General features: G+C 43.4%; 2 protein-coding genes across 2 annotated transcripts; one reads left to right on the forward strand and one right to left on the reverse strand.

The window, feature by feature from the left end:
* Nucleotides 1–1,290: 1,290 nt before the first annotated feature.
* gpnmb (glycoprotein (transmembrane) nmb) lies at nucleotides 1,291–7,308 on the reverse strand (the record flags this gene model as incomplete). Its single annotated transcript, XM_084564019.1, has 12 exons — nucleotides 1,291–1,879; nucleotides 2,022–2,112; nucleotides 2,199–2,419; nucleotides 2,833–2,938; nucleotides 3,371–3,586; nucleotides 3,717–3,776; nucleotides 4,276–4,599; nucleotides 4,723–4,884; nucleotides 4,975–5,148; nucleotides 5,706–5,867; nucleotides 5,942–6,094; nucleotides 7,239–7,308. 12 exons carry the CDS (start codon nucleotides 7,306–7,308, stop codon nucleotides 1,726–1,728), a joined length of 1,893 nt encoding a protein of 630 aa, XP_084420145.1. The 3' UTR covers nucleotides 1,291–1,725.
* A 4,312-nt stretch (nucleotides 7,309–11,620) lies between these two features.
* On the forward strand, nucleotides 11,621–16,542 carry LOC311501130 (polypeptide N-acetylgalactosaminyltransferase 15-like). The gene is made up of 10 exons (XM_084562802.1): nucleotides 11,621–12,317; nucleotides 12,410–12,576; nucleotides 13,140–13,344; nucleotides 14,241–14,408; nucleotides 14,648–14,765; nucleotides 15,143–15,337; nucleotides 15,420–15,551; nucleotides 15,629–15,730; nucleotides 15,817–15,960; nucleotides 16,087–16,542. Exons 1-10 carry the CDS (start codon nucleotides 11,794–11,796, stop codon nucleotides 16,270–16,272), a joined length of 1,941 nt encoding a protein of 646 aa, XP_084418928.1. The 5' UTR covers nucleotides 11,621–11,793; the 3' UTR covers nucleotides 16,273–16,542.
* The last annotated feature ends 9,420 nt before the right edge of the window (nucleotides 16,543–25,962 follow it).

Consider the following 25,962-nt stretch of genomic DNA (forward strand, 5'->3'; position numbering starts at 1 on the left):
TGTTTGTTTTTTTTCTTTTTGGAAAAGCGATCGAACTTCAGCATGATATTCCCTCTTCACCCCTCTCTGCAACCATGCTTGTGCCCCTTCACCTCCCTCTCACACACAGCTCCACTTGTCAAATGCCTCTGAATAAAAAAAAAAAGAAAAAAATTTATAAAATTGTTTGTGCCCTTTTTAAAAAAAATCTTTAACAGTGCGTTTTTTCAAAAACGCGTTCTACCTGATCTTGAGACAAATGTCAAGTCGAAACGGGGCTAAACTCTGCAGCGGTGTGCGTCTGCAAATCATTAGTTTGACACAAATACTTGAACTGTTAAAACGACTGGCGTGCTTTATTATGTGGGCCATGGGGTCTCTTCATTCTTCGTTTAAGAAATCTCCTGTATTGAATGTGGTGAAATTTGCTCACCGCCAAAAATGAGGAGGGCAGTGTTATTTTTCCTCGGGGACTGCTTGTCACAGTAAATTGCATCGGTAACTTTGGCCAAGTCTTACTTTTTAAAGCGCCTTTTTTTTTTATTATTTTTTTATATATATATATCAAGTAAAAGAATGAGAACTGCATCACTAACTGTGTTTTAAATAGGTTGAGTTAATGGAAAGTTGGTGATTGGGGAGAAACAAAAATGACAGATTTTGTCCAACCTCCTGTGACCAACGTTCATTTACATATTACTTGTTCTAAACCAATTTTATTAATAATTGCTTTGTCCAAGTCTGTACTTTTTAACTGCCCTTTTTTACACTTTGGCAATTGGTATACAAAACTTTTGAAAGTCTCATTGTTGAGAAGAAATTATAAAACGTACATGTACGATGCAAATAATCGGATTGTCAGTTAAACTCAATAAAACCCATAAATGTTTTGTGACAGAATATACTACATTAACAGTATTCCTCAAAAAAACAAAAGGGTTTTGAGGGTATTTTCCGCGTGTCCTGAGTTTGAAACGGAGGTGATATTTTGCTTCCATGTTTTGATCACGATCCTTTCTCTCGCAGGTTCCACATGTAGCTTCACGTGGACGTGTTGGTTTCAGTTTAACGGCGTCAATCTCGATTCAAGATGAGGTGAATGGTAATAAATCTGATCTGTCAGATCTGCAGGTTATGTCTATACTGAATTCACATTAAACCAGAATGCCTTAAAAAGAGGTGAAGCGGTTAGTTTACACTCTTTATTAGAGACATGTCAACTGCTCACTGAATTTCTTGATATAATTTTCTTCTCACAGTTTTCTCGATTTCCATAAATTTCTATTTCAATGTGGAACTGAAGAAGAGCATGCACAGGTCACCACAAGAGGTATCATGGAATTAATTCTTAACTGTAAATTAACATTATCAAGGGGACGGTGTTGTAAAGCAGTCCTTGGCACTAAACTGAAAGCATTAATTTTAACCAAAGGACAAAAATCAATAAATCTAGCAACAAAATGATTTTCTCAGACATTTAACAGCCTTTTCAATGAATCATTTTATCCATCACAAACTGCTGTAGCTTCAGACAAAATCTTGCTCTTAAACAACTAAATTAAGACACAAACAAGACATTAGTATTATTTACTAATATGTATTCCATGCCACTTTGACTTTCTAATGATTTCACCCACGCTTAGATCTGTGTTTTTTTTTTTTTTTTTTTGTTTTGTTTTTTTGCAAAGCCCACAGGATCTTTTCAAGGTTAGCAAATAAATGCACATTGATGCAACTCTACAGTGCCTACAGGGGGCGTCTCTCAGTCAGCAGGTGACGGCTCTCCTCGCTGGAGGGGAAAAGTGTCTCCCTTAGGCGGACCATGTGGCCTCCGACTCCAGCATGGGGACATGCGTCCTCCACAAGTGACCTGCGGATGGGCCGGTACACCTTGTAACGCCTGGGAGAGGGAATGATGCAGGAGAAATAAATATTTGGAGAATGGTTAAAAAACAAGCAGGAATTGCAACTGCATGTGTTTAGGGCTTCACACATTTACATGTTGTTCTGTCAGGATACTTGTGCATGTAAAGGCTACTCACTTGTAGACCAGATAGGCAATGAATGCAAAGATGGTCACCAGCACGGCACTGGATGTGATAACCACTCCTGCAGTGTGAGAAGTCTTGGGCGCTAATGGTTACAAAGGACACAAGAGAGAGATAAGACACTGATCTGAATGCTGGCGGCCTAAAAGGATACATGCGTGTTTGACTAACCAGGTGGATCCTGGGACTTGTTGATGGTGACAGTGGTGCTGGCGAGGGCCAGGCTGCTGGAGTCCTCCAGGGTGATGTTCACGCAGTAGGTGCCAGGCTCCAGAAACCTCCGCCTCAGATGCACCTCGCACTGGGACGACGGCGGCACGTCATCGCACATGATGCTGCCCACCTGAGTGCAGCTGGGGTCCGACACAATGGTGCAGGCTGAAGTGGGGATGCTGAGAAGGAGGGACGGAAAGATGGATGATCAGACTTCTGCTTATGTTTAATGTACCGTATCACCAAATGATCACAGTGGAGGGAAAAGAAGGTTTACGTGCCACTAAAACAGAATAAAAAGATATTGGAGTGCCATTCTGGCCTCAAAATAAATGATTACCATTTGAGTGCTCTGACTTGTGCTATTCAATAATCCAATAAATTTATGGTTTCTTTAGTTCCTTTTTTTGGGGGGGGGGGATTATGAAATGTTAGTGAAATCCATCAATATGACAGTGAGTTAAATGTAAACTCACTGAAAACATATTTTATGAAGTGTTACTACGATAAAGAAAAAGAGGGTAAAAACTAAAAACTGGTCAACCGTCATATTGTCATTTGAAATAAAAAAAAAAAAGAATTGAACACTCACCTGCCCAGACATTTAACCCGGAAGTTGATGTCTGTGTTGGTCACTCTGGCAGCCGACACGTCCACAATGCGACTGTTCTGCTGACTGTTCATTGGGTGCTTGGGCTCTGTGGAGAACAGATGATTCCAGTGGGAGAACTATTTGAACTGTAACATAAGGACGACTGTTCAAAAGGCTTTTATTCCCCTTTCATTGTCAGGGGAAGTTATTATTTCCATAGAATTGTTGGATTAGATCCATGACACTGACCTGCCCTCATCCAATAAAAATGAAAAACCTGCTTTAAAATATTAGGCGAACCTTGCGGTTCATGGTGAAGTTAAAGGAAAGGTTAAATTATTTATGTAACTTTAATGAAATTCAGAAGTACTGGCACGGTTTACGCTTTTCAGGCACAGTCCAAATATTTAGCACCAATATTTATTTATCTCTTGTCCTCCACAATAATTCACCAAAAGGGGGAACAGTTGCACACCGGTCTTTAAATACGCTGAGCAACATTTTCAGAGTAAAAGGCTCACTGCTGCCTCCCACCTACCAATAATGGTGATGTTGCCAACAAAGCTCCCGTAGGCGTACCGGAAACACTCGTTGGTGTTGAGGCGCCTGGTGCGGAGCCAGGCCGAGCTGCTGGACTTTTGTGTCGTGCTGGAATCGAAGGGAGGGAAGGTCTCTGTGGTGGGCAACCCTGTCGTCATGGAAATGGGAGCAGACGAGGAGGAGGAGGGGAAAGGCCGGCCGGTTCTGGGTGGCACTGAAACGGGAAGCAGACGGCAGCAAGTGAACTCAGAGGACAAACGTGTGCATGTGATGCAGGTATTTTGAGATTAGTCAATGAAATGCAACTTCTGTAAACACAAACACAGTTAGGTGTGCAGCCTCACCCTGTGTGGTCTCCATCTTAGGGGTGACGGCGTGGGAAACAGGGGCAGGTGTGGGCGTCCCTGGAGCAAAAGACATATGAATATGAATTCAAATCTTACAATGGTCTACACAAAGAAAGTCACTCAGTTCTTTCCCCTGTCCATCTGTTGTTTCCTGTTTGAAGCTACCAACATGAACTCCTACATTTAGAATGTGCTGAAACCCTCGATTCTTAATTGGTTTCTGGCTTTTTATTTTATTTTTACCTTCATTGCACAGGCGATGGTAGAAAGATCCAGAGCTAGATGGATTTTGTATTTGGAAAGACACTCCCATCTTGCCTTTACTTTGCTTTATGCTACCCTAAGCTAACCATCTCTTTACTGTAGTTTCATATTCAGCATACAGAGGCAAGAGTGGTATCCATCTCGTAATGTTTGCTTTTGGCGCCCTCGCTGGTTTAAACAGAAAAAGACACTTTAGACTACTTTGTGCACTGAAAGCTAAAATTCTGCTATCAGAACCTGTTTTATCTCTCATTATGTGTCATCTATGTCTATATCTATGTGACTGTCTCACCTGTGTGAGGAAGTGATGTGGGACTTCTTGGAGTCTGGGTGGAGGCGGCGGGCGGACACTCCACGGGGAACGCGGCCTCCACCACCAGCTTCACGCTCATCTTCCCCAGCGTGCTGTAGGCGTGCGTGGTCACGTTGCGGTGGGTCACCAGCTGATTGCCGTCTCTGAAGTCCCAGATGAAGTCGATGGCGGCGGCGGTTTTGAGGTAGCCGCTGGGGTCGTGGAGCTGGACCTTGAAGACCACGTCCTCACCTCGGAAGAAGACGTTGTCGGGCTGGCCGCTCGCAGCCTTCTGGGAGATGCTGACCGCCACTGGGATCTTATCTGAGGGAGCGTGTTTGTGGGAATGATAAATAATTAATTCACTAGGTTGCTGCTCGTGTTTGCGGCGGTGTGGTTGAATCATGTAGACAGATGTTAAAGCTAAACATCTGAGTGTCTCTTCACCTGTGACGTAGAAGACGGTGTGGTCGGTGGTGAGCGGGCTGTACTTCCTGCGCTCACGCTTCCTGTAGACCATGACCTCCATGACATCTGCTCCCACAGGGATTTTGGTGGTGTTGAGGGTCACACTGGAGGAGGAGCCGTCACACGTCTCAAAGTACTGGCCTGGGACCAGCAAAGGAAATAAATAGATTTGACATGTATTCTTTCTTTGCATTTAACCGTGTACATGGCTGAATTAAACCTCTTCCTCACCCATTGTGTGCCAAACGTAGACGTAGCTCTTGCGTCTCCAGTCATTGCTCTGAGGGAAGGGCTTCCCGTCGGGGAACACGTTGCATTTCGCGGTGTCAGTGCACTTTCCAAAGCCGTAGTCGTCCAACCAGGACGTCCAGTTGTACACGTAGCCGGTGCGAACCTGTCCATTGGCTGTTCAAAAGAAAAAGGGAGTGATGTAAAAAATTAAGGCTGCACCGGTGAATATTTGTATGTTAAAAATATGTTAACTGACAACATGCAACATAAACATGGTGACATCTTGTAATAAATCCTCAAATAATTATCTGTAAACTGGGTAAATAAGTACAGCTCTATGTGGACTATTTTAGACTCTTTTAGTTCTTTGTTTTGGTTTTATGACACCTAACTTTACTATTTGTGAAGGGGCTGATGCAGTACTTCCCTTTAGGAGTTGGTGGGGGTGCAAAACAGAGCTAAAAGCTAAAATGATACACACCTGAATCCTAATGCTGTTCTTTGTGTGCTTGATGTGTAAAATAGCAAATGTTTAATTTTTCAAGAGGTTATTTGACAGTGTTGTCTTTACAGCTTGTTTCACTGCCCCCAAGTGGCCAAAAAGCAACTGATTAACTTCATGTGATGCTGATTTGTGTGCAATTTATGCATATGTGCTACAGTGGTGTTTTTCTGGAGCTATGATGAAATGTGTGTAGGTTTCGTGGCCTGGCCTGGCTTTCTTGCAGCACCTGAGGCCTCCAGGTCCATACCATCTTCACAGTGCTCATCCCAGACAAGGTCCCCATTGGCATCTTCCTTCTGGCATGGAGGATACTCCAGCTTGGCAGTGAACGAGATGCAAGAGCCGTTGAGAGCCGGACTGTCGCTGGTCAGCCGGACCTTGGGTTTCCCTGCGGACAAGTGGACGTTCAGCGACCTGAAATGTATCAGTGAATGTTTCAGAGATAAAAACAACCCGACTCACCTTTTCTGTGCATGAGCTCGTTTGACTGTGGGTTCAGTGGCGGGTAGAGATAATCATCCCATGGGTTGGTGTCAGGATCCCAGCCGGGTATAGGTGGGATTGGAAATGGAAACTTCCCTATTGAGTGCTTGTGGGGGAATATATCCTTGTATGCTGGGGGATCAAGTAGAGAGACACAAGATTACTGGAAGTAAAATAACCTCTGGCTTTCCCTTCAACATAAACCTTTTTGTCAGGTGGTCATTTCTGTAAACAAATCATGCCCTTCTTCTGACATTCTGTGTAATTAATTGTGAATTACATTAATCTGCTTTGGGTCACAGCTGAATAGAAATCACCTGAGTTGGACATTCCTGAATGGATTCATCTCAAACTACTATTGGAATATTTTTAAGTCAATGTAAATAACATTCTCCCTTTGGCTGAAGCTGGAGGCTAAAACAGAAAGACCTATGTGGGAAATTTAGAATAATAAAAATGATTATTCTAATATTTCATTTTGATGCTAAACATTAATATCTGACTCCATGAATATATCTGTATTATTAAACTGTGAAAAAAAGTTATTTATCTGATCCTAAAACATGCATTTAATCTGTAGATGCTCCTGTTTTCTATAGCTCCTTTGTTTCTGTGTCCAAATTCCCACAGACGAAAACGAGAAATTCCATCGATATAATTTGATTAAAGGAGATTTGTATAAGAAACATATTTATACCGCAGACATATGCGCAGCTCATGGCAAAGGAAGGGTTTTAAACTAAATATGTATTTGTAAAAAAAAAAAAAAGAAAAAAAAAAAGGATTTTAAGTTATTTTATTTTGATATGTCTCCACAAAGAAAAGTGGACTTAAATAAAGTCTTAAAGTCTTGGACTGAACAAGGCTTCGATGTTGTATTGTATTAAAGAAACTTATAGTGTTTTTAGGATTTTCTGTTTTCTGAGTCAGAGCTCAGACTGTCAGCTGGAGCCTTAATTAAGCTCATGGGACTCTGACTGCAGAGAGCTGATGGCAGGACAGGTTAACTATGAGATAAATATCCGACATTGAAAATCCGTCTTATTACAATAGTTACACCATAAATAATAGATGTTTAGCTACAACACGTGCAATTACACAGATACAATTACTGGTGGATAAATTAGGATATCTTATTTTAATCATGGTGGTTTCAGGTGAACATCTAACCAAAGACGTTTATGGAGTACACGAGTTGATTTGCAAAGTAACTTTAGAGTTACTGTATCACAACTTCGACATCAATTAACAGTCGACTCTTCAAAGCAGCACTTACTTTGGCGTCCATCAGCTTGATAAACAACGCAGGCACAAGCCAGGAGAAAAACGCACCGCAAGACTTCCATTTCCACGTCTCTGCGGGGAAAACAACTCTCTCTCTGAGAAAAAAATAAAAAAAGCTTTCAAAAAAACCCACAAGTAGGTTATCTCAGCTCCGACACGGCGCGTCCCGTCGCCTCTTCGTCCAGCTCTCCTAGTCCTTCTTCCCCCTACGTGCCCAGATGCTCTCTAATTTAATCTGGCTGCGCTGAGCGCACAAACATGTGATGTTTCCTAACAAGACGCACCTCACCACTCATTAGTTTCCTGGACGCAGGAAAACTCATGAGAGATGAGACGGCCCTGTCATGTGCGCATGCTCATCTGCTTTTTCTTCTCTAATTTCTTGATTTCCTGACAAAAAAATTAATCGTAATTAACCTCTATTTATCCAACAATCGGAAGCTATTTAGCTGCTGTGCGCTGAGGGATAGGTCATATGAATTCCTCACAATTTTTACCCCCTCATATTTGTACTAAATTATTATTTTTGCGCAAATAATATTTGCATAATGCATTTGGTTACTTGGTGGAGTACAGTGTCCCCCATGAAGGCCTCTGTAAATATCAACCGTTTCGTTCGCCATCACTTGTTTTTCGTAACTTTTTGAACTACAGAGAACTTATGTTTTATGGGTTTATTTAAATATTCCAACACATTATTTTTTTATTATTTTTGTCACAATCAAACAAAACTAAAAATGAGAAAGATCCTTATCGTTATCTCTGTCTGAATCCAAGAAGACGTTGCTTGGTCCAGATGAGTAAATTAAACGAATCCTATGATGTGATTACCCAATTGTATCACATACCTTTTCATTTTACGGTTGTGTTGTCGTACGAGTTTAGCCATTTGACGTTAGATAACCTTCGTGTGACAAGGGAACCTCATTTGGTGCCTTTTGGGGGCACGGAGCTGCGTCATGGTGAGACAGATCCCTCTGCGTGAGCTGCACCCAGAAAAGCAGAAGGAAGGCGTGTGATGTGCGCTCGTTTTCAGCACCATGCGACATGTGATTATTATTATTTCAGCGGGTCTTCTGCTGTCACAAGAACGTTTGGAAACGGTAGCAAAGGGCTCCCGAACTGCAAACTCATACCTTGAAATGTGTGTTCAAAAGTCAGGAACACAGAGTTTCTCAAAGTCCCGAAATGAACAACAGATCGTGTGAAACAGTAACTATAAATGGTAAATCGCAGATCGAACTCGAAATGCCTTTGGATGGGCACTTTACCATGGCTGCTGAATGAAATTAAAAGCAAATATGTGTAATCCATTTACAGTTTTAAATCCAAAGACAGACAAAGAAGATAAGAAGATGACTGGAATAGAATAAATGCTGTCCTTAGTAATGTCCTCATAATACAATTCATTAAAACAAACCAACAAATAGGGTAAGGTAAGGGTTTTAAACGATAACAGTTAAGATTATTTTGTCTCTATGGCTGCATGATTGCAGATAACAGTCCCCAGTCTAATAGACCCAGCTGTTTGAAAATCAACTCTTTAAAAAAAAGAAGTTGTAAATTCAGCCATCGAGCTGAAGGTTTGAAGGATTTCCAGTGACATTTGTGTGTCATTGAACACAGAGAAGTTGGGCCACATGGTAACAATGCAGACGAGTTACTAAATTGTTTCCACAAGTCATCAGAATCATTTAACTGGCCACAAAACTGGAAAACATGAACGGTTATATACATAAAGCAAAGCATCAGTTGTTGAGACCGAGGTATCTTTTTATTCATTCAATCTGCAAGACTGTATCCTCAGGTGAAGACCAGCAAAGGTGACCGAAAGCCCTGGTAGAAATGAAATGAAAAAAAATTACATTTTTTTATTTATTTTTTTAAAACATGAAATGTGATAAAAACCTGTCATATTGTCACTCTCCAGTAGAGGGCAGCACCTCTCCGCAGCTTCTCACGCAGCCTCCTGCAAAACTCCATTCACTCTGTCAAATCAAATTAAGACTCGGTTTAATTACATTACACTAATTACATTACACCGTTGACAAAGTTCAGCGCGACGTTATTGCTATATTACTGTAAAACCATAATATAACAACTCAAAGAGGCTAGTGCTTTTAGAACACGCACTCTAGCTGCATCTAACAGTAAGATAAATAAATACAATGATGTTGGTTATAGATTAATCGGTTATTCCACCTCTCTGTGTCAGAAACAGAGAAGAAATGTCATCACACCGACTTCCTTGTACATTTTTGTTTTACCTGAAATACTGTCCAAAATGAGTGACATGCCAATAATCTTAGGTTTATTATTCTAGAAGACTTTAAAGATTACTTTAATCGTCCAACTGGTCGATTAGGCTATGGACTAATAGCCTAATCGACTATGGACTAATTGTTTCTTTCTGTCTGTCTGCGTTTCTCCAGCTCCAGACATCACAGGTTGTAAAACAGAAAAATATGAATGAACAACAAGCCAGAAAGGCAGCAAGCAGCCAACAGTCACTTTTCTTTTCTTTCTTTCTTTCTTTCTTTCTTTCTTTCTTTCTCTGTGTATGTGTGTGTGTGTGTGTGTGGTTGAGAGTACTTGTCGTGCCTTCTCATTTTCAGCTCTGGCTTTAGTCGAATGGCGGAATGCAAAAACATTCCCGAGAATGTGGACTGGTTGGACCCTGGATCTTCGGTGTGTGTGTGTGATGTGTGTGTGTGTGTTGTGTTTATGCGTGCGTCTGAAAATGTGCTGGCGGTGGAAACTTCAGTTCAGTGTGGGTTTTTTGGCTGCACCGTGGAACATATGGGAGTGTTCTCTCTGCGCAGCACTGGAAATACATGAAGACCTTCTTTCTTTTTCAATCTCGAGGCTCATAAACAGATTCCCACAAGAACACTGGAGTCAGGAGCCGGTCACTTCTTAACTCTCTCTGTCTCTCTCTCTCTCTCTCTGCTCTTTCATGCATCTGTCTCTTTCATTTGCCCCCTCTTTGCAACACCCTCATCTTTGCTCTTTCAACTTCTCGGTCTGTCTCCCCAGGTGTCCCTCTCCCCCCTCTCTATACTATAATCATAATCATCAGAAGCCATTCTGCCCTGTCATTGTGAGCTGAGTGTCTATCTGCCCCACCCACCCACTCGCGCAGACACAGTCACCACCACCAGGACAGTGAACTGGCTCCACAGCCAACTTGTAGCCAGTCACAATACGAAACAGAACTGGTGAAGCCTGTCTGACGCACAGAGATCTTTATTTCTTGTGATGTGGAGCAGAGTCACCCACCTTAAAGAAAATATCAACCTGAGGTCACTGGGAAAATGAATAAGGAAATTATATTTTGCCATTTTCCACAGAAATACTCGCATGACATTTGATTCTCTCTCTCTCTCCCTCTCTCTCCGTTTCTCCTTGACTTTTCTCACCAGCTCAGATTGTGGAAAACTTGCAGGGTGACGCAAAACTGAAAAACAAGTTTATGACGGAACACAGCTATGCACAGTTTAAACCCTAAACTAACACGCTTGTTTTTGTCTCAGTTAAAAAAAAAAAAAAAAAAAAAAAAAAAGCAGCACCCCCGGCTGCCAAGATCTCCTCGGACAACCGGGGAGATCACCCCGCAACCGCCCCGCTTCCAGGCACCGACAGTCGGTCATGGGACCACGGGGCGCTCCGCCAGCTGGCCGGAGAGTGCATCTTTGATGTGTGACGCACCGGGGAGACGCCTGAACCGAGCAGACTCTCTCACACAAGAAGGAAATAATAATAAAAAAAACCCTGTCTGTTTCCACTGCAATGTGAGCTTATTTATAGCAGGCTGTTGTTGCTGGTAGAAAACACTGAGTTTTGGCACAGAGGTATGACATTCCTCCATAAACTTTTATTTGGGATTTTTATCATTCTCTAAAAGTCCAACTTATTTAAACTACGCATCTCACAGACACAGAGCTCACAACAGACGAACTGTAGACAGAAACACGTTTAAAACAATAAACTAATTTGGGAGTTTCATGTTTTTGGTTCTGGAAAGTGTCTTGAGAAAAATGTGTATGAGTTATTGATCAAACTGTATTGTATAAACTCTTGCAGTACTGGAAATTCTCATCATGAATATGTATGTAAAATGTGTTTTAACCTCTGTTTTCAGAACCTGTTAAGGTTCAGAATCAGTGCCTTGAACAAAAAGAGCAGGTGGATTATCCGGCGCATCTTCTACTTTAACTGAGAGCTACGCAGGCTTTAGGACCGCGGGAGGAGTTGGATGAGAGGCAAAGTCTGCGCACCTCCACCATTTAGAAGTTGAGAGTTCGTCTTGAACCTGCTCTGTCTGTCACTCGTGTCCCAGGTCTGCTGCTCCATGGATACAGCAGCAGTCTTCAGTAGACCGATGATTAGGTGCGATGTATTTACTTTTGCTGGATGATCCTTGTTGACTTTCATACCTTTGGCAAAATGCAATCGACCTCAAAGCTGAGGCAGAACTCAAAAATGTGCAAATCGAGACAGCTCTGGACTGACTTTTGAGCACCGTGCCAGTGTCTGTTCTCTTCGAGATGAGGCTGTGGGGCAGAGCTACAGCTGTCCGGAGGAGGATGCTCTGTCTCTGGCTGCTGCTCCTCGGATTCGCTCTGGTTACCCTGGCGCTCTCGGATCTCTTTAACCGCGAACGCAGTCTTCAGAAACCTGGCCCACCCCGCCGCCCCTTGCACCAGATTCCCGGTCCAGCAGAGCTGGAGGTCATCGTGGACTCCCGGGACCCTGCCTTAGAACTCGGAGTCGATGTGGCTCCGCTAAAATCTCTGCAAGAGGACCAACTTTTATTCGTGCCATCCATACAAGGCACCAAGAGCCCGCCTCAGAAGAAGGGGAATTACAAGGTGCTTTTACCCGGAGTAAACAAGGAGACCACAGACTCTGGTCCTCCAGCGCACGGTGAAATGGGTAAAGCCGTGCAGCTACACCTGGAGGGACTGGAGAAGGATATGGAGCTGACTGCAGTACAGAAATATGGTTTCAACGAGGTGGTCAGCGAGAGGATTTCACTGCATCGCAAGCTGCCAGAGACGCGCCATCCAGAGTGAGCACACAGTGGCAAAACAAGTTGCTCAGTTTCAGTAAGACGTGTATATGAAGTTAATGTAGTCGTTGCGTTTGTTTACCACACAACAGGTGTTTTGGGGAGCAATACAGCGAGTCTCTGCCGTCTGCCAGTGTTGTTATTTGTTTCCATGACGAGGCATGGTCCACGCTCCTGCGCACTGTGCACAGCGTGCTGGACACTGCGCCAGGACAGTATCTGCGGGAGGTCCTGCTGGTGGACGACCTGAGCCAATACGGTGGGTTTCTCCATCCATCCATCCATCCATCCATCCATCCATCATCTGACATTCATACATTCATCCATACATCCATGTACCAAGCATCCAAGCATCCAAGCATCCATCCATCCTAGCATCCATCCATCCATCCATCCATCCATCCATCATCTGACATTCATACATCCAGCTGACATTCATACATCCATTCATACATCCAAGTATCAAGTATCCATCCATCCATCCTAGCATCCATCCATGCTTCCATACATCCATGCATTGATCTATCCATCCATTCAGGCATTGATCCATCCATCCATACATCCATCCATACATCCATGTATCAAGTATCCATCCATCCATCCTAGCATCCATCCATTCATATGTCCATCCAAGCCTCCATCCATGCTTCCATACATCCATGCATTGATCCATCCATCCATCTGACATTCATACATCCATACATACATCCATGTATCAAGTATCCATCCATCCATCCATCCATCCATCCATCCATCTATCCATCCATCCATTTGTCTAAGTGACTGACTGCTCTTCTTTCCTTTTCTCTGGTCACCCCTTAGGTCACCTGAAGACTGTCCTGAGTGAGTATGTGTCTCACCTGGATGGGGTGCGTTTGATTCGCAGCACCAGGCGCCTGGGCATTGGAGGGTGTCGTACTCTGGGTGCTGCCAGGGCAGTAGGGGAGGTGTTGGTGTTCATGGACTCCCACTGCGAATGCCAGAAGGGTTGGCTGGAACCGCTGCTGGAGAGAGTTGCCCAGGACAGGTACAATTTCCTCTAATTAACAGTCACTTCGTATATTCTTTGCAAGCCTGTGCAAAATTCCTGTTATTCACTTGCATGACTCCTCTTTAATCAGACTAATTGCGTTGTTCTTTCTCCGCTGGTTGGATGCCAAAAACATAAAATGGTAGCTGGATTTTGTAATGAAGAATAATTAATATAAACATTTGGCCTTGCAGGGGAAATCCAAACCAGATGTGTGTCCATGCTTACTTTCTGCTTCTGTCTCTGTTGTGCTGTGCTATTTGACACAACCACTTGTGAGACATGAGACGACTTAGTTGTCCTTACTTATTAGTAAAGCAGGGGGATACATGTACTGAGTGTGTGTCCAAGACTCCGCTCTCATGATTTGGCTCCAGTTTTCCGTCTCAGGCTGCCTGCAGCGTGGCTCTAATTAGACTAGGTAATTAGGCTGAACTCTCAAAGCCTGGGATCTGCAACAACTTTCAGCCACATGTTTGACCCTTCTCCTGCTCCTTCTTCTCTTTATTCCCCTTTTGTGTGTTTTCATGCCATTTCCTTGCAGCATCACATCACACACAAACACACTTAAGAAATATTTCAAACAGCACATGTGACTGAACAGTCCTCGAAGGGCTGTTTTTGAACTTGGTTTGTGTAAAAGAGCCTAAAAGCCACTCAGACATAGACATTTCTAACGACACACAAACACATACACACACACTCAGATTAGAAAACAATGCCTCAGGATCCTTTTTACCCTGAGAACAAAGAATCTTTAAGAATTTCACAATGTCTTACTTTTAATTCACAACATCAGCCTCAGCCTGACCCAACACATCCAATAAATTTCATTAAAACAGTGGGTTTTAATATAAAATGAACTGCTAAGATGAATGTTGTTGTCCCTGCAGGACCAGAGTGGTGTCCCCCATCATGGATGTGATTGACTGGAAGACCTTTCAGTACAATGCCACCCAGTGGCCGGTTAGGGGAGTGTTCGACTGGAGGCTTGACTTTTACTGGGAGTCAAACCCTCAAGTGCAAGAAAAGGATTCAGAGATGGCTGTTCGACCTATCAGGTGAGCTCACAGCTGCTCCAGAGTGCAGCTGTGTCGGGTAGGGTTTCATGACATGAGTATGTGTCCTGTTATGAGTGCAGAACTGACCTTTAGTCATGAAGAAAAACAAGGTTTTAAGTTTATGAAATGGATTTTCAATTAGAGCCAAGCACTGAGATCCGTGTCAACCCTCTGCTGCCGAGACACCCACACATCCTTGAGTTTGTTCTTAAAAGTAACGATAATTTTTCCTGTGACAGGAGCCCTGCTTTAGGAGGAGGAGTCATGGCCATCGACAGACATTTCTTCCAAAGTGTGGGGGCCTACGACCCCGGGATGCTGCTGTGGGGGGCAGAACAAATCGAGCTGTCAATCAGGGTAAAGGAAACTTATTGAATATCAATTTGGGAGCTAAATCCTCCGGTTTGCATGTCAGACAGAAGGATGACTGACTACATTTGCTTTTCGTATTAAGCCACTAAAGGTATTTTAGCAATGTCTTGCCTGAGTGATTCAGTTGCCTTCTGTTAGGGTCCTCACGTAGGGCTGTGGGATGATGCATTTTGCAAACGGAAATCTTAGATCAGTCGATGAACTCATAAGTATGAGAGCACAGTATTATGAATGCACTTGTTTTTCTCAGGGTGACCATTAAAACATGCAAAATTCATGTGCTGTGCTTCTCTTTTTAACAATAACAAAGAGGTTTATTTTTTAACTGCTACCACCAAAATACGTACTATACTCTCTCATAGGTGTGGTCATGTGGGGGCTCCATGGAGGTGGTTCCTTGCTCCCGTGTGGCCCACCTCAATCGCCACCACCTGCCGTACCGCTTCCCAGACCAGGACCTGCTCCAGAGGAACAAGGTCCGAGTAGCTGACACCTGGATGGACGCTTACAGGAAGATCTTCTATAGGAGAGACACGCTCGCTCATTTCATCAGGCAGGTATGTGTGTGTGAGACACATTTGGTCGAGAGGCTGGCGGCTGTCCACAGCCTAAAAATCTCAACTATGTTTCTTTGTTTAGTCTGAAAACCCGAACATCGCGGAGCGTCTGCGGCTGAAGAGGAGCCTGGGCTGTAGGAACTTCCACTGGTTCCTGACTACAGTGTATCCACAGCTCTATATCCCGCAGGACAGGCCTGCTCTGTCAGGAGAGGTACCACACACTCCCCTCCACTCACTGAGAATGTACACGTCACTATGACGGACTCATACTCATGTGTCTTTTTGAAGCTCTACAACGTCGGCACTGGCACCTGTGCGGACAACCACCTTGGGCAGGGACTGCAGGGTGCAGTCATGAGGATAGCACCATGCAGCGGGACAGGGAGCCAGGTAACCATGACAACAGATTAGTCAGTGATAACAGTTAAGAAGAAACAGTTGACACCCAGGAACGATGATCTCTCCTCCTGTTGCAGCACTGTGATCTAAACTCTGAGGGTGAAGTGCGATGGGGTCCAAGGGGAGCTTTGTGTTTGGACGCCAAGGGGGACATGGTGGTCCTCTCTCTGTGTCCCCCTCACCGACCCACCATCAGCAGGCTCCAGTGGAAGTTCATAAAGGCAAGGCATAGAGTTTAACTTTTTATTTTCTCTCTTCCTGTTGCTATATCTGCTGCACACATTTACACGGTTATCTAGGGCATTTGGCTAGCTCGCTTCACTGTATCTGCTTTTATCTGCCTTCAGCTGAGCGGCCAGCTCGTCCACCAGCAGTCCCAGTTATGTCTGGAGGCTGTGAAGGAAGGAGGGCTCCTGCAAAGTAGCCCAAGAGAAATCTACACCAGCGCAGGAGGCCTCTTCCTGCGCCAGTGCACGCATCACCCCCGGCAGCAGTGGCACTTTGAGCAGCTAGTGGCTCCTAAAGGTGCTTGACGCGAAGAAAACACAGCTCGGAGTAAATCGGACACATGTCTCGCGGGCTCTGTGAGACGAGACTATTCACAGTCGATCATGGTGGTGTAGAAAGATGTACAAAATATAATTATTGTATCTGCTTTGCCACTTCGCCTTTTTGCTCCTGTTTTAAGGATTGCAACTATCATCAAATCAATTAAATAATTACAGAAACTAATGATCTGTTTGGATCATAGATGTTATTACATATTATTTGTGTTTATGTATATTTCAACACATGCAGTATGAAATAATTTGTGGATAAAATTCCCTTAATTTATCTTTCACTGCAGTAAATGCTTCCATCAGTTCAGGCGTATTTCCTGTGTGTATTTCTAAATCATTAAATAACACAGTAGAAAGAAAAATCACACTGAAAGGCAACACATTTCTGAATTTAGTACTGGATCATAGCAGTTTTTGCCAAGTTGTTGTCCATCATGACTACTGTCCAACAAACCTCAGCTCAGCCTCAGTAAATAAATAAAGAATAAGCAGAGGTCACCTTACCGCTCTGTGTCCTCATACTTTTGGTCACGTAGTGTAGCTCTGCTGCACGATGCATCACTTACCTGACTTATCACTTGCAGGTTGACATTCAGAAAATCCATGTTATGTGTTTGGTATCACTTTAAGTTTATCTTTTTAACGAGTCCTTGACAGAAACAAATATTTTCATCCCTTATCAGCTGTCAACAGCAGAGGGAGCCATCACCCTTCATAAACTTTTTAAAATTCCTATCGGCACAATATTTATGAGACTGTCCATAAAGATGAAATCTTTTCTTTCACGCGTGTTCTATACCGTCTGCCTAATGTGTGACGGTGGTGCCCTTGTGTGCGTTAGGCTCAGAGAAGTTGTCTACAGCAGGCAAAGCTTTAATCAACACCGAGACAACATGTGTTTTTGCATTCTAGTATTGAACTGAAAGTCCAGTAAATCAAAAATGAATATTTCATTTAAGCCAAGGGGTTTTAAGGTTAGAATGACCCTGAGCTATTCCTCACTTCCCTCCACCCCAGGCAGCGAGTTCTAATTTACTTCCTATACACAGTAAAGCTTTTCTTAACCCATGATGCACTTAGCCCAGTCAAGTACACAGCACCTTTTCAATAGAATCAGTCACATGGTGCGTCTGCGACTTCGAGGCATAACTCAAACAACATGCCTTTGATTAGCGTGTCTTTTCCTGTTATGTAAACACGAGCTACTGCACTGCTGTAAGAGAAGGGCAACATCCCTCTGCTGTGGGTCTCCAGTGGATGGCGAGAGGTCACGGACTAATTACATGGAAGATACATTTCAAGACTACAGAGGTGAGCTTTGATTTTTACACAGGCTAGTCGGATCGAACGCTAAGAACCTGAACCTGAAGTAATATTCAATTGATATCTGAAACAATAAGGCAGCCTGTAATGAGGCCAGACATGCAGTCATGTGCAGAAACTGTTGAGTCTTTTAACAAAAACATGTCATCCTCTTAGAGCGGTTATTAATAGGTGATATTCTCAAACAAATGCCACATCAGTTAAAACATTTTGTAGTCATTTTCATTTTCCAGATCAGGGGCCAAGAACCCAAACCACTGACCTCTGACATCGAGGGCCTGGTTTTCTCTTTGGCATCGTCATACCAACATCTGAGCGGCTCTCTAAGACCCTCTGGAAAAAGGTTGTGTTTTCAGTCTGACGAGTGATCAAAAAAGATCTCGCGGCAAAATCAGCCCTGCAATCAGAAAGAGACCAGAGAAAATTTTAAGCGGCATGCCAGGAGAAATTAGAGAGGTAAGACCGGGCATTTTGGAATAACTTGCACCAGACAGACAAATTAAAGGGGAACTACTGTTTTTTACAACCTGGACCTTATTTCTGGCATAAAATACGGTTGTTTACTCATCCATATAACTTTTGTGTAATTTGTATTCCTTCGGGAGATTATTAGATCAGCGTATATCCAGGTCAGAACACATCTTCCGGGGTCTGTAGGTCAATCTACAGACCATGGATGATGATAACAGCTAACTCCGGACTCAACAGGGAATAGCATTAGCGTACAATAACAAAATATTGGTGAAATGAACGTGTTTTGGGGGGAAGATAATGCGTTATTTAGAGGCTGCGTTTCGGTGCCCCAGTCACTCCCACTATATGGATATACACTGATCTAATTATCTCCCGAAGGAATACAAATTACACAAAAGTTATATGGGTGAGTAAACGACCATATTTTATGCCAGAAATAAGGTCCAGGTTGTAAAAAACGGTAGTTCCCCTTTAAACACATGGTTGTTTGTCCACAGTAGCAGTAGAGATGTCTGATGAAAACCTAAGACAGCTTTTCAAGGAGAAAAAAACTATTATCATGCTGTGAAGAATTTTGGTGGAAATGTTATGGTTTTGTGTGGCTTCGCTGCCTGAGGCAGACCAGGGAGCTTGCCATCATTGTTTCAACTACGAATTCTGTATCATATCAAAGAGCGCTTGAAGACAATGTTTGATTGTCTGTCTGATAGTTGAACTTTTCAAACTGGCAATGATCCAAAATGGCTCAAAAAGAAGAAATCTTCTTTTTGAAGAAATGTTGCATGCGTTAAAACCCTCAAACATCCTGCTACTTAGAGATTATTTTATGGAAGATATATTTTTCCATTGATCATCTATTAAAGCCAATATTACGGTATATAAATGAGGTAATACTGGTGCTGACTCCACTACAGGACAGGCTGGATGCATATTTGTGTGACTGAATGAAAAGAGATTGGAGCCCACCTCTGACACCTCCATTACAAGAATCCTCTGTTACGTCCTGTTATGCGAATTAAACCCTGTAGCCTGTAGGGATCTCTGATGTCAGTTTCTGTTGCAGAATATGGTAAGATGTGTGAAAAAAAAAAAAAAAAAAAAAATCCAAGGAGAGAGAATAATGAATTACATAAAGTCATCAAAGTCATTCACTCTGGTCTCTGTGGAGTCTTCTCGACGATAACTGCTCAAGTCAAGCATGCTAGCAAAGCAGCACCCGTCACAGTGTGCTGGTTCAGGAGGGAACGCAATATGTTTAATGGTTCTAACATATGGCGACGTAAAGGGCTGTCTTGCTTATTTGGCAGCCATTTAATTATTTGAAAGAAATGTATTTAAGACTCTTTGACAAATGTTGTAAATAACCCGACTTTAAAAGTTCTCCAAAGGTTATTAGTTGTTTATCAATCGTTCCACACAATATCTCCCATCTGTGTCGAACTCTTCTTCTTCTTCTTCTGCTGTCCTCCCTCAGGTCCTGAAACAGTCCTCCTTCTCTGATGCTGCATGTGACCTTTTACCTGCCCCCCCTCCCCTTTGTCTTAATTCAACAGCATCTCCTGTCTCCTTTCATGCTGAGGTGAGCGTGATGAATACAGAGGACACCCACGTCAAATGCATACGGCTCCTGGGCACGCCACGCAGACAGCGGCGCGCGCACACTTGCAAGGATGGATCTCAGCTGCTGAGGTTGGAGGAAAGCTATGACCTCTTTATGAAGATCCATGGGGCTATTTCAGCCAGGGCCGAGGTGGCTGTACTTACTGTGCGAGCCTCGAGAAGAGCCTTGGGTCTTCTTTACACAGACGCTGTTGTTTCCAGTGATTCGTAATGTGCAATTAGGTCCATGTGGACGAGCCTCGGGAGTGGTGCTGACACAGAGCAAAGATTAAGTGCTTTAAAATGTGACAAAAAAGCTCGGCTGGCGGCAGCAATTAAGGTCAAAGACAAAAACGGCTTTTTGAACGTCTCATTTAGAAAGTTCTTGGTGACACGAAGACTTTACACAGACACCCTGTAAATTAAAGTGGTTGAAGTGGTACTTAGAAAAACTGCTTTTCTGGCTCTTAAAACGCACAGGCTGTACAACAAGAAATAAACAGCAGCAGCTTTGCTCATTTCCCCTACTGACACCGTGAAAGCTATGGTCAGACTGGATTTACACACATAATTCAAAACGGATGCATGTTAGTCATAGAAGTCTGTTTCTGCTCAGACGTGTAGTGTTAGAGTCATGTGAGACGTGGATATGCAGCTTGCAAGGAAGAAAATCATAACACCACATTTACCATGTTGGCCTAGACCAAGCGGCCTGTGAGCGTCTGTGGCTCTAGTTTTAGCGATGGCACCCGTGTCTACAGCTTTTAAAGCAGTTCGGCATGTTGAATCGGTGGTGGGGAAACAGGAGGTAGACAAAATGAGGATGGTCAAAGGAAACACAGAGGGCTTCTCTGATATTAACTGAACATTCAAATAACAAAATATTTCCACAAATAACTTGCAGCCCAACTTATTAGCATGGTTCAGGGGAGGTTAGCTCTGTTTGATGGTTTGTAACTCTTCCCAGCTTCTTAGCCTCCCAGCTAACAGTAGCTCTTTCAGTTTCCGTATTTTCATTGACGAATACAGACTACTGCCACCTGCTGGTGAGTGTTGTGCATGAACGCCGTTCATTGAACATGTTCATATTTTTGTGAACTGAACGCATCATTTTTTCAACTGTGAGCATAGACATGAGTTTCGCTCAATCTCGAGGGAACTAACGATGTTCACCCCTGTTCAGAATTTTTTTATTTTATTTTTACGACAGGTGTCAGCTGACCTGTGATTTATGGCATACAGCATGGCTGGTACAGCTGAAAGAGAAGTCGTCTTCGGCACCGCAGAAGCAGCTGATCCACACAAACAGTTGAGTTATTTCCTAGTATATAGCCTACAGTCAATGGTTATTCAAAAAAGCTGCACAGATCCTGGCGGAAAAAATATGATTTGAACTTGTTCTTGTTTAGTGTGAACTTGCACAACACTGCTGCTGGTATATAGAATTATTTCCTTTCACGTTTATGCCAGCTGGTTGCAATTTTTGTGTTCAAGTGCAACTTTTTGGGCCAGACGCAGGCAACAAGAGGCGAGGTTACAGTTGGCCTTTGTTGCCTGCAGTTCTTAAATGTCGGTTTTATGAGCGGTTTGGACTTCTACGTTAAATTGACGCAGAAGCTACCGCAACAACGCAGACCCCTACGCAGACGTGCACCTCCCCAGAAATGTTACTACGCGCCGCAGAGACTCAGACCGCAAGAGCTGTGATTGGTCCGCTTGGTAGTAGCGAGTTTCCGCTTTAGCATTTCCGGCTGCTTTTCCATCTCCCCAATTTTCGAATTGATTGACTTGTCTTAGGCAGAATTTCGGCGAAAGCGCAGTCGCCATTGTTGAAAGTGAAGCATGAAGTGGAAACAAAAATTGACCTAACTGGCAAAAAAGAGAGCTAGCTAGACTGATGTCCCACAGTACCCTAAAAGAGCCTTTAGTGTGTCTGTAGGCCTACCTTAACAGAAACAACAGCGACCTCATATGGAGAACCAACGCCTTTTACACCTTGTTCCTTTAATGTTTTAGGCTGCATCCCTGGCTAAGAAATAGCCTCTGCTTAAATGGTGGAAAAGAAAATGTTAATGTTTTTTGAAATGTTAATGTTTGGCTAGTTATCTTTGAAAAACACAGCCTCACAAAGGAGAATGGAGAGGCGCTCCATCTACATCAGTCTAACAGTGTCGTAGAGGATAAAATGCTGGCAGGTGTTCACGGAGAGAGGAAAGCTTTCTTTCTTCTTGTACAAATGTCTGAGCATTTAAGTCCAGACTTTTCAACGGGGACCCTTACATCACTGTTACCTCAACACAATGGGAGACATCTATTTACTAAGAGCTCTTCGTGCTGATGATCCTCCTATCTTCTGCTTAAAAATGCCAGACTACTCCCTGGCAGGTGAACAACGAAAGAGGTAATTTAGCAGCCATTTCGGTATCCTTGGCTTGATGGGCATAGCCAGACCTACACCTCTAACAGAGGGAGCCACCATTAATCTCCACTTCTGACATGCGCATTGTTCTGTCACCCCTCCCACCACTTGTACCGTGGCACCCAGGGGAGCAGCTCCGACTCATTTATCAAACACACAAGATGTCCTGCAAGCTCTCCCTCTCCCCCTCCCTCTCTTCCAGTTTTACACAAATGCAAATATAAGTGTTCGGTTGTGCAACAGCAGCCACTGTCTCACCCGGAGTGTAACAGATAAATGTAAAGCCCTTGTGTGGAGGGCTTCTCTGTTTTCATATGTGAGCTCTGTTACAGGCCCGGACGCTTAACATACATGTAGCCAGAAACACGCAAGAGTACAAGACCACAAACTAAATTATAATGCATCCTTGGTTCAGCACGCAGCTGAGCCTCTTTTCTTGGAGCTCTGTGAGGCTTGAATGGAAAGACCACACCACAGCTGGCGGATTTCTGCATATCTCCATTATGTCCTCCGAGATGAAAGGAGGGAAATGGGCAAATTTTTCATTACCTGAGAGAGAAGTTCTCACCTCCTGCACAGCGATGGTGTATTTTAGTGCTGAAATCTGGGGCGAGGGACAAGTGAAGAGGCTCTTTTCACTGGAATAAAGTGCTCATTTGAATGGAAGAGTGAATGCGTGTGTGTGCGCGCACACAGTGTTTCTGCTCGTGTGTACGGGGGACAAGAGTGGACGGGGTGGGGGGGGTGAATAGTTGCTGTATTTGGGTCATGGCCATCATCAAACAATGTGAATCGAGTGGACTAAAAACATACACAGACTTGCAGTAATAGAGTGGAACCGAAACACAGACTAAAGTGCATGTTAAGTTTAAAAATGAATACCCAGGTGCTAAATCAATCCACATCCCACCTATATTAACAATCCTTTTTTGAAAATTTCTGTTGAGTTTTTTCCTGAATCAGACCCTACCTTTCATTGAAAATTGGGGAGGGAAGGGTGCAAAGCAGGAAGCCAGATGGGCCTCAGTTTGCTAATGACAGATAAAGTGGGAAAGCGGTGAATAAAAGATGAGTTTGCAAGCAGGTGGATAAAACGATGCATAAACAGCCAGGATGGGATTGTCTGTACACCATTAAATATGGATGGATCTTCAAGACCTCGGGGTAAATAACAGCATTCCCACAGATGTGCTAGAGGTGCTGCTAAATACACAAATCATTCTCAGTGCAAACACATCCACCTGCATGTCTCGTCTCAGGAAAACACACAGGGAAACCTTGAAGTCTTCATTTTCACTTTGCCCGCCGCAAAAAGCTTCTGCGTGGAACTTCATCAGCTTCACTGAGTATGGCTCTAGTTAGGACACATCCGGTATTCCCCTCACACCAGCTCCTAGCATAGACAAAAACACACAAACACACGGCGGAGCTGCAGCTCGCGCAGGTGAGAGCAGCTGGACCTCTGACAGGTGTGTCAACGTGGGCCCAGCACGCATACTTACCTTGCCTACGTCACCAGTGAGACATGGCGGCTGCTGCCGCACTTTCACCGCAGTTGAACCGTAGCTGCAGCTGACACAAGGGCCCACACACACACAAGCACACAAAACAAATACACAGCGCAATTACAAACAGAGCTGGCAACAAACGCACTGCATGAGAGAGACTTGGCATCCGAGTTCAAGAACAACTCAGCTTCAGGTCAGCAGAAAATCAATGGCAGGAATACAACGCTGCTTCAAACACAGGGTCATGGAAAAGGTGCAGCTTAGTATGCATGCATTTAGAATGATTCAGAAATTGTTCACAATGGATCCTCAGGCAGTATTTATTTCTGATCGTTGGCAGAGGCCGGCCAAGAAAATTTTAAGGTGGGGTTGCAACAGGTTTTGGCAGAGTTGCAGTCCTCATTGTTCACAATTGTTCAGTCAATTGCGGTTTAAGAAAGTCTCCATAATAAATCTTAAATCCACGATCTGTTTTGTGACATATTGTGTTTTTTCACTCAGTAATTTACTGACTTTCTCTTTATTTCTTGTTTCAGTAACATGTGGACATTGGGGGTAACTTTTGGGGGTAAGGAAGGGGCAGCTGATTTAGTGGCATCCTGGATTTTTCAGCTCTTTAACCAGTCTCAGATGGCTAAAGATAGCGGACATTATGTCTAGAAACGCCAATGATTATCTGTATTGTTTATCCTAGCAGCGTGGCTCTGGGTTTAGCCATGTTGGTTTGGTTGATTCACTACTTTAATGCAGACTGGAGACTTTCTATTGTTTCTTCTTTCTAATGTTACCAATTCCAAACTTTTGGAAAATCATCATCCCCTCTAGTGTCACCGTGAGCTTCACGTTTGCGACGTAAATGTCTCAAAATGTTCAGGGATGACCTCGATGAAGGCCACAAAGTGAACTCTGGAAGAAGCTGCAAAAATCTGATCCCATCATCACAGCAGGACTAGACAAAGTCTAAACATCAGCATGTCGAATAGCACTGAACACAAACCACCTCTGTGGCTGCTGGCGTTGCTTCAAAATTACATAATAGATACTAATAATAAAGTCAAAGATTTGCATTTGAATGTCAGCATGACACCGTGAAGGCATTTACACAAATCTCCAGTAATGACATTTTTACCGTTTGCCACTACCCTGAAAGATCAATGAAAACACATCTACAAGTGGGACTGAAGATCTCCGTCGGATCACCAGAAACGCCTCCGTGTGAGGGATGTATTTGTTTTGGATAAAAGAAAAAAAAAAAAGCTGACAAGATGATTCTTTAATAATCTCTCTCCAGCTTTGATGATTGTTTGATGAACAAGAACAGCCGGCACATAATAGTCATATTTGTAGTTTATTAGCATAACCCTTTTTTTTGTATCTAATAAATATCAAAATGTTTAGGGAAAAAAACAAGTTTGATTACAGTACATTCCATTTTCAGAGAAGCAGAGTCAAACCTACGTGAATTCAAAAGAGAACAGTAGATCCGTTGGGACGAGAGTTATGACCTTTTTCCTGGTTTAAGATTGCATTGGCTGATCCCAGCAAACAGAACTGCCATAACTTCTCATACAGTAGCATCATTTACTGCCATCCCGCACTCTTGCATCTTTTGAGGTAAAAAAAATACATCTTTAGTATCGATACATTCATAGAAATATAAAAGCGTCTTTGTGTCCTTATTGTGCTTTTATGTGGGAATATTGCCTTCGCTCTGAACGGCTGAGGGAATGGATCTCAGAGCTGGTAACCCTGGGTGACGATCAGGGAAATAGCCTACACTGTGGATCATGAACCAATTTAGCACTGGTAATATTTGCTCCAGGCCACTTCACAACAGGGGCGACTACCTTGTGCCTAAAATAACCAAGTTGTTTAAACTGAGCCCACGTCCATTAAATATGCATCAGTAAATGCCGGGTTCAGCTATTTAAAGATTGAACCGTGTTTCCTTTAAATAGATAGATAAATGGCAAGCTGGATTTCCACAGGGTGACATGCAGCATGTTAATGTGTGTCTACAGGCACTACTGAAAAGGCTCGGAGAGGCATGCAGAGAGAGAGAGAAAGGAAGGGAGGAGGGAGAGAGAGAGAGAGAGAGAAACACTGGAAAAGAGAAGCAGAGAAGGAGAAAGGGTCCCTGTGCTCACTGTGACAGAGGACAGCAGGGGCTGTGCTGCCCGAGGCATAACATACCCCACCACCAGCTCCATAGCCAACTTCCCGCACCCCCCCCCCACTTTCCCTGAGGCTCAGTGGTAAAGAGCAGAATACGTCCCATCTCTCTCCTCACACCATCAGGAGCTCCCGGTCCAACCAGCCATGCAAAGTTTCACCTAATTC

The sequence above is a fragment of the Chelon labrosus genome, assembly GCF_963514085.1.
Source record: "Chelon labrosus genome assembly, chromosome: 16".
Taxonomy (NCBI): Eukaryota; Metazoa; Chordata; class Actinopteri; order Mugiliformes; family Mugilidae; genus Chelon; species Chelon labrosus.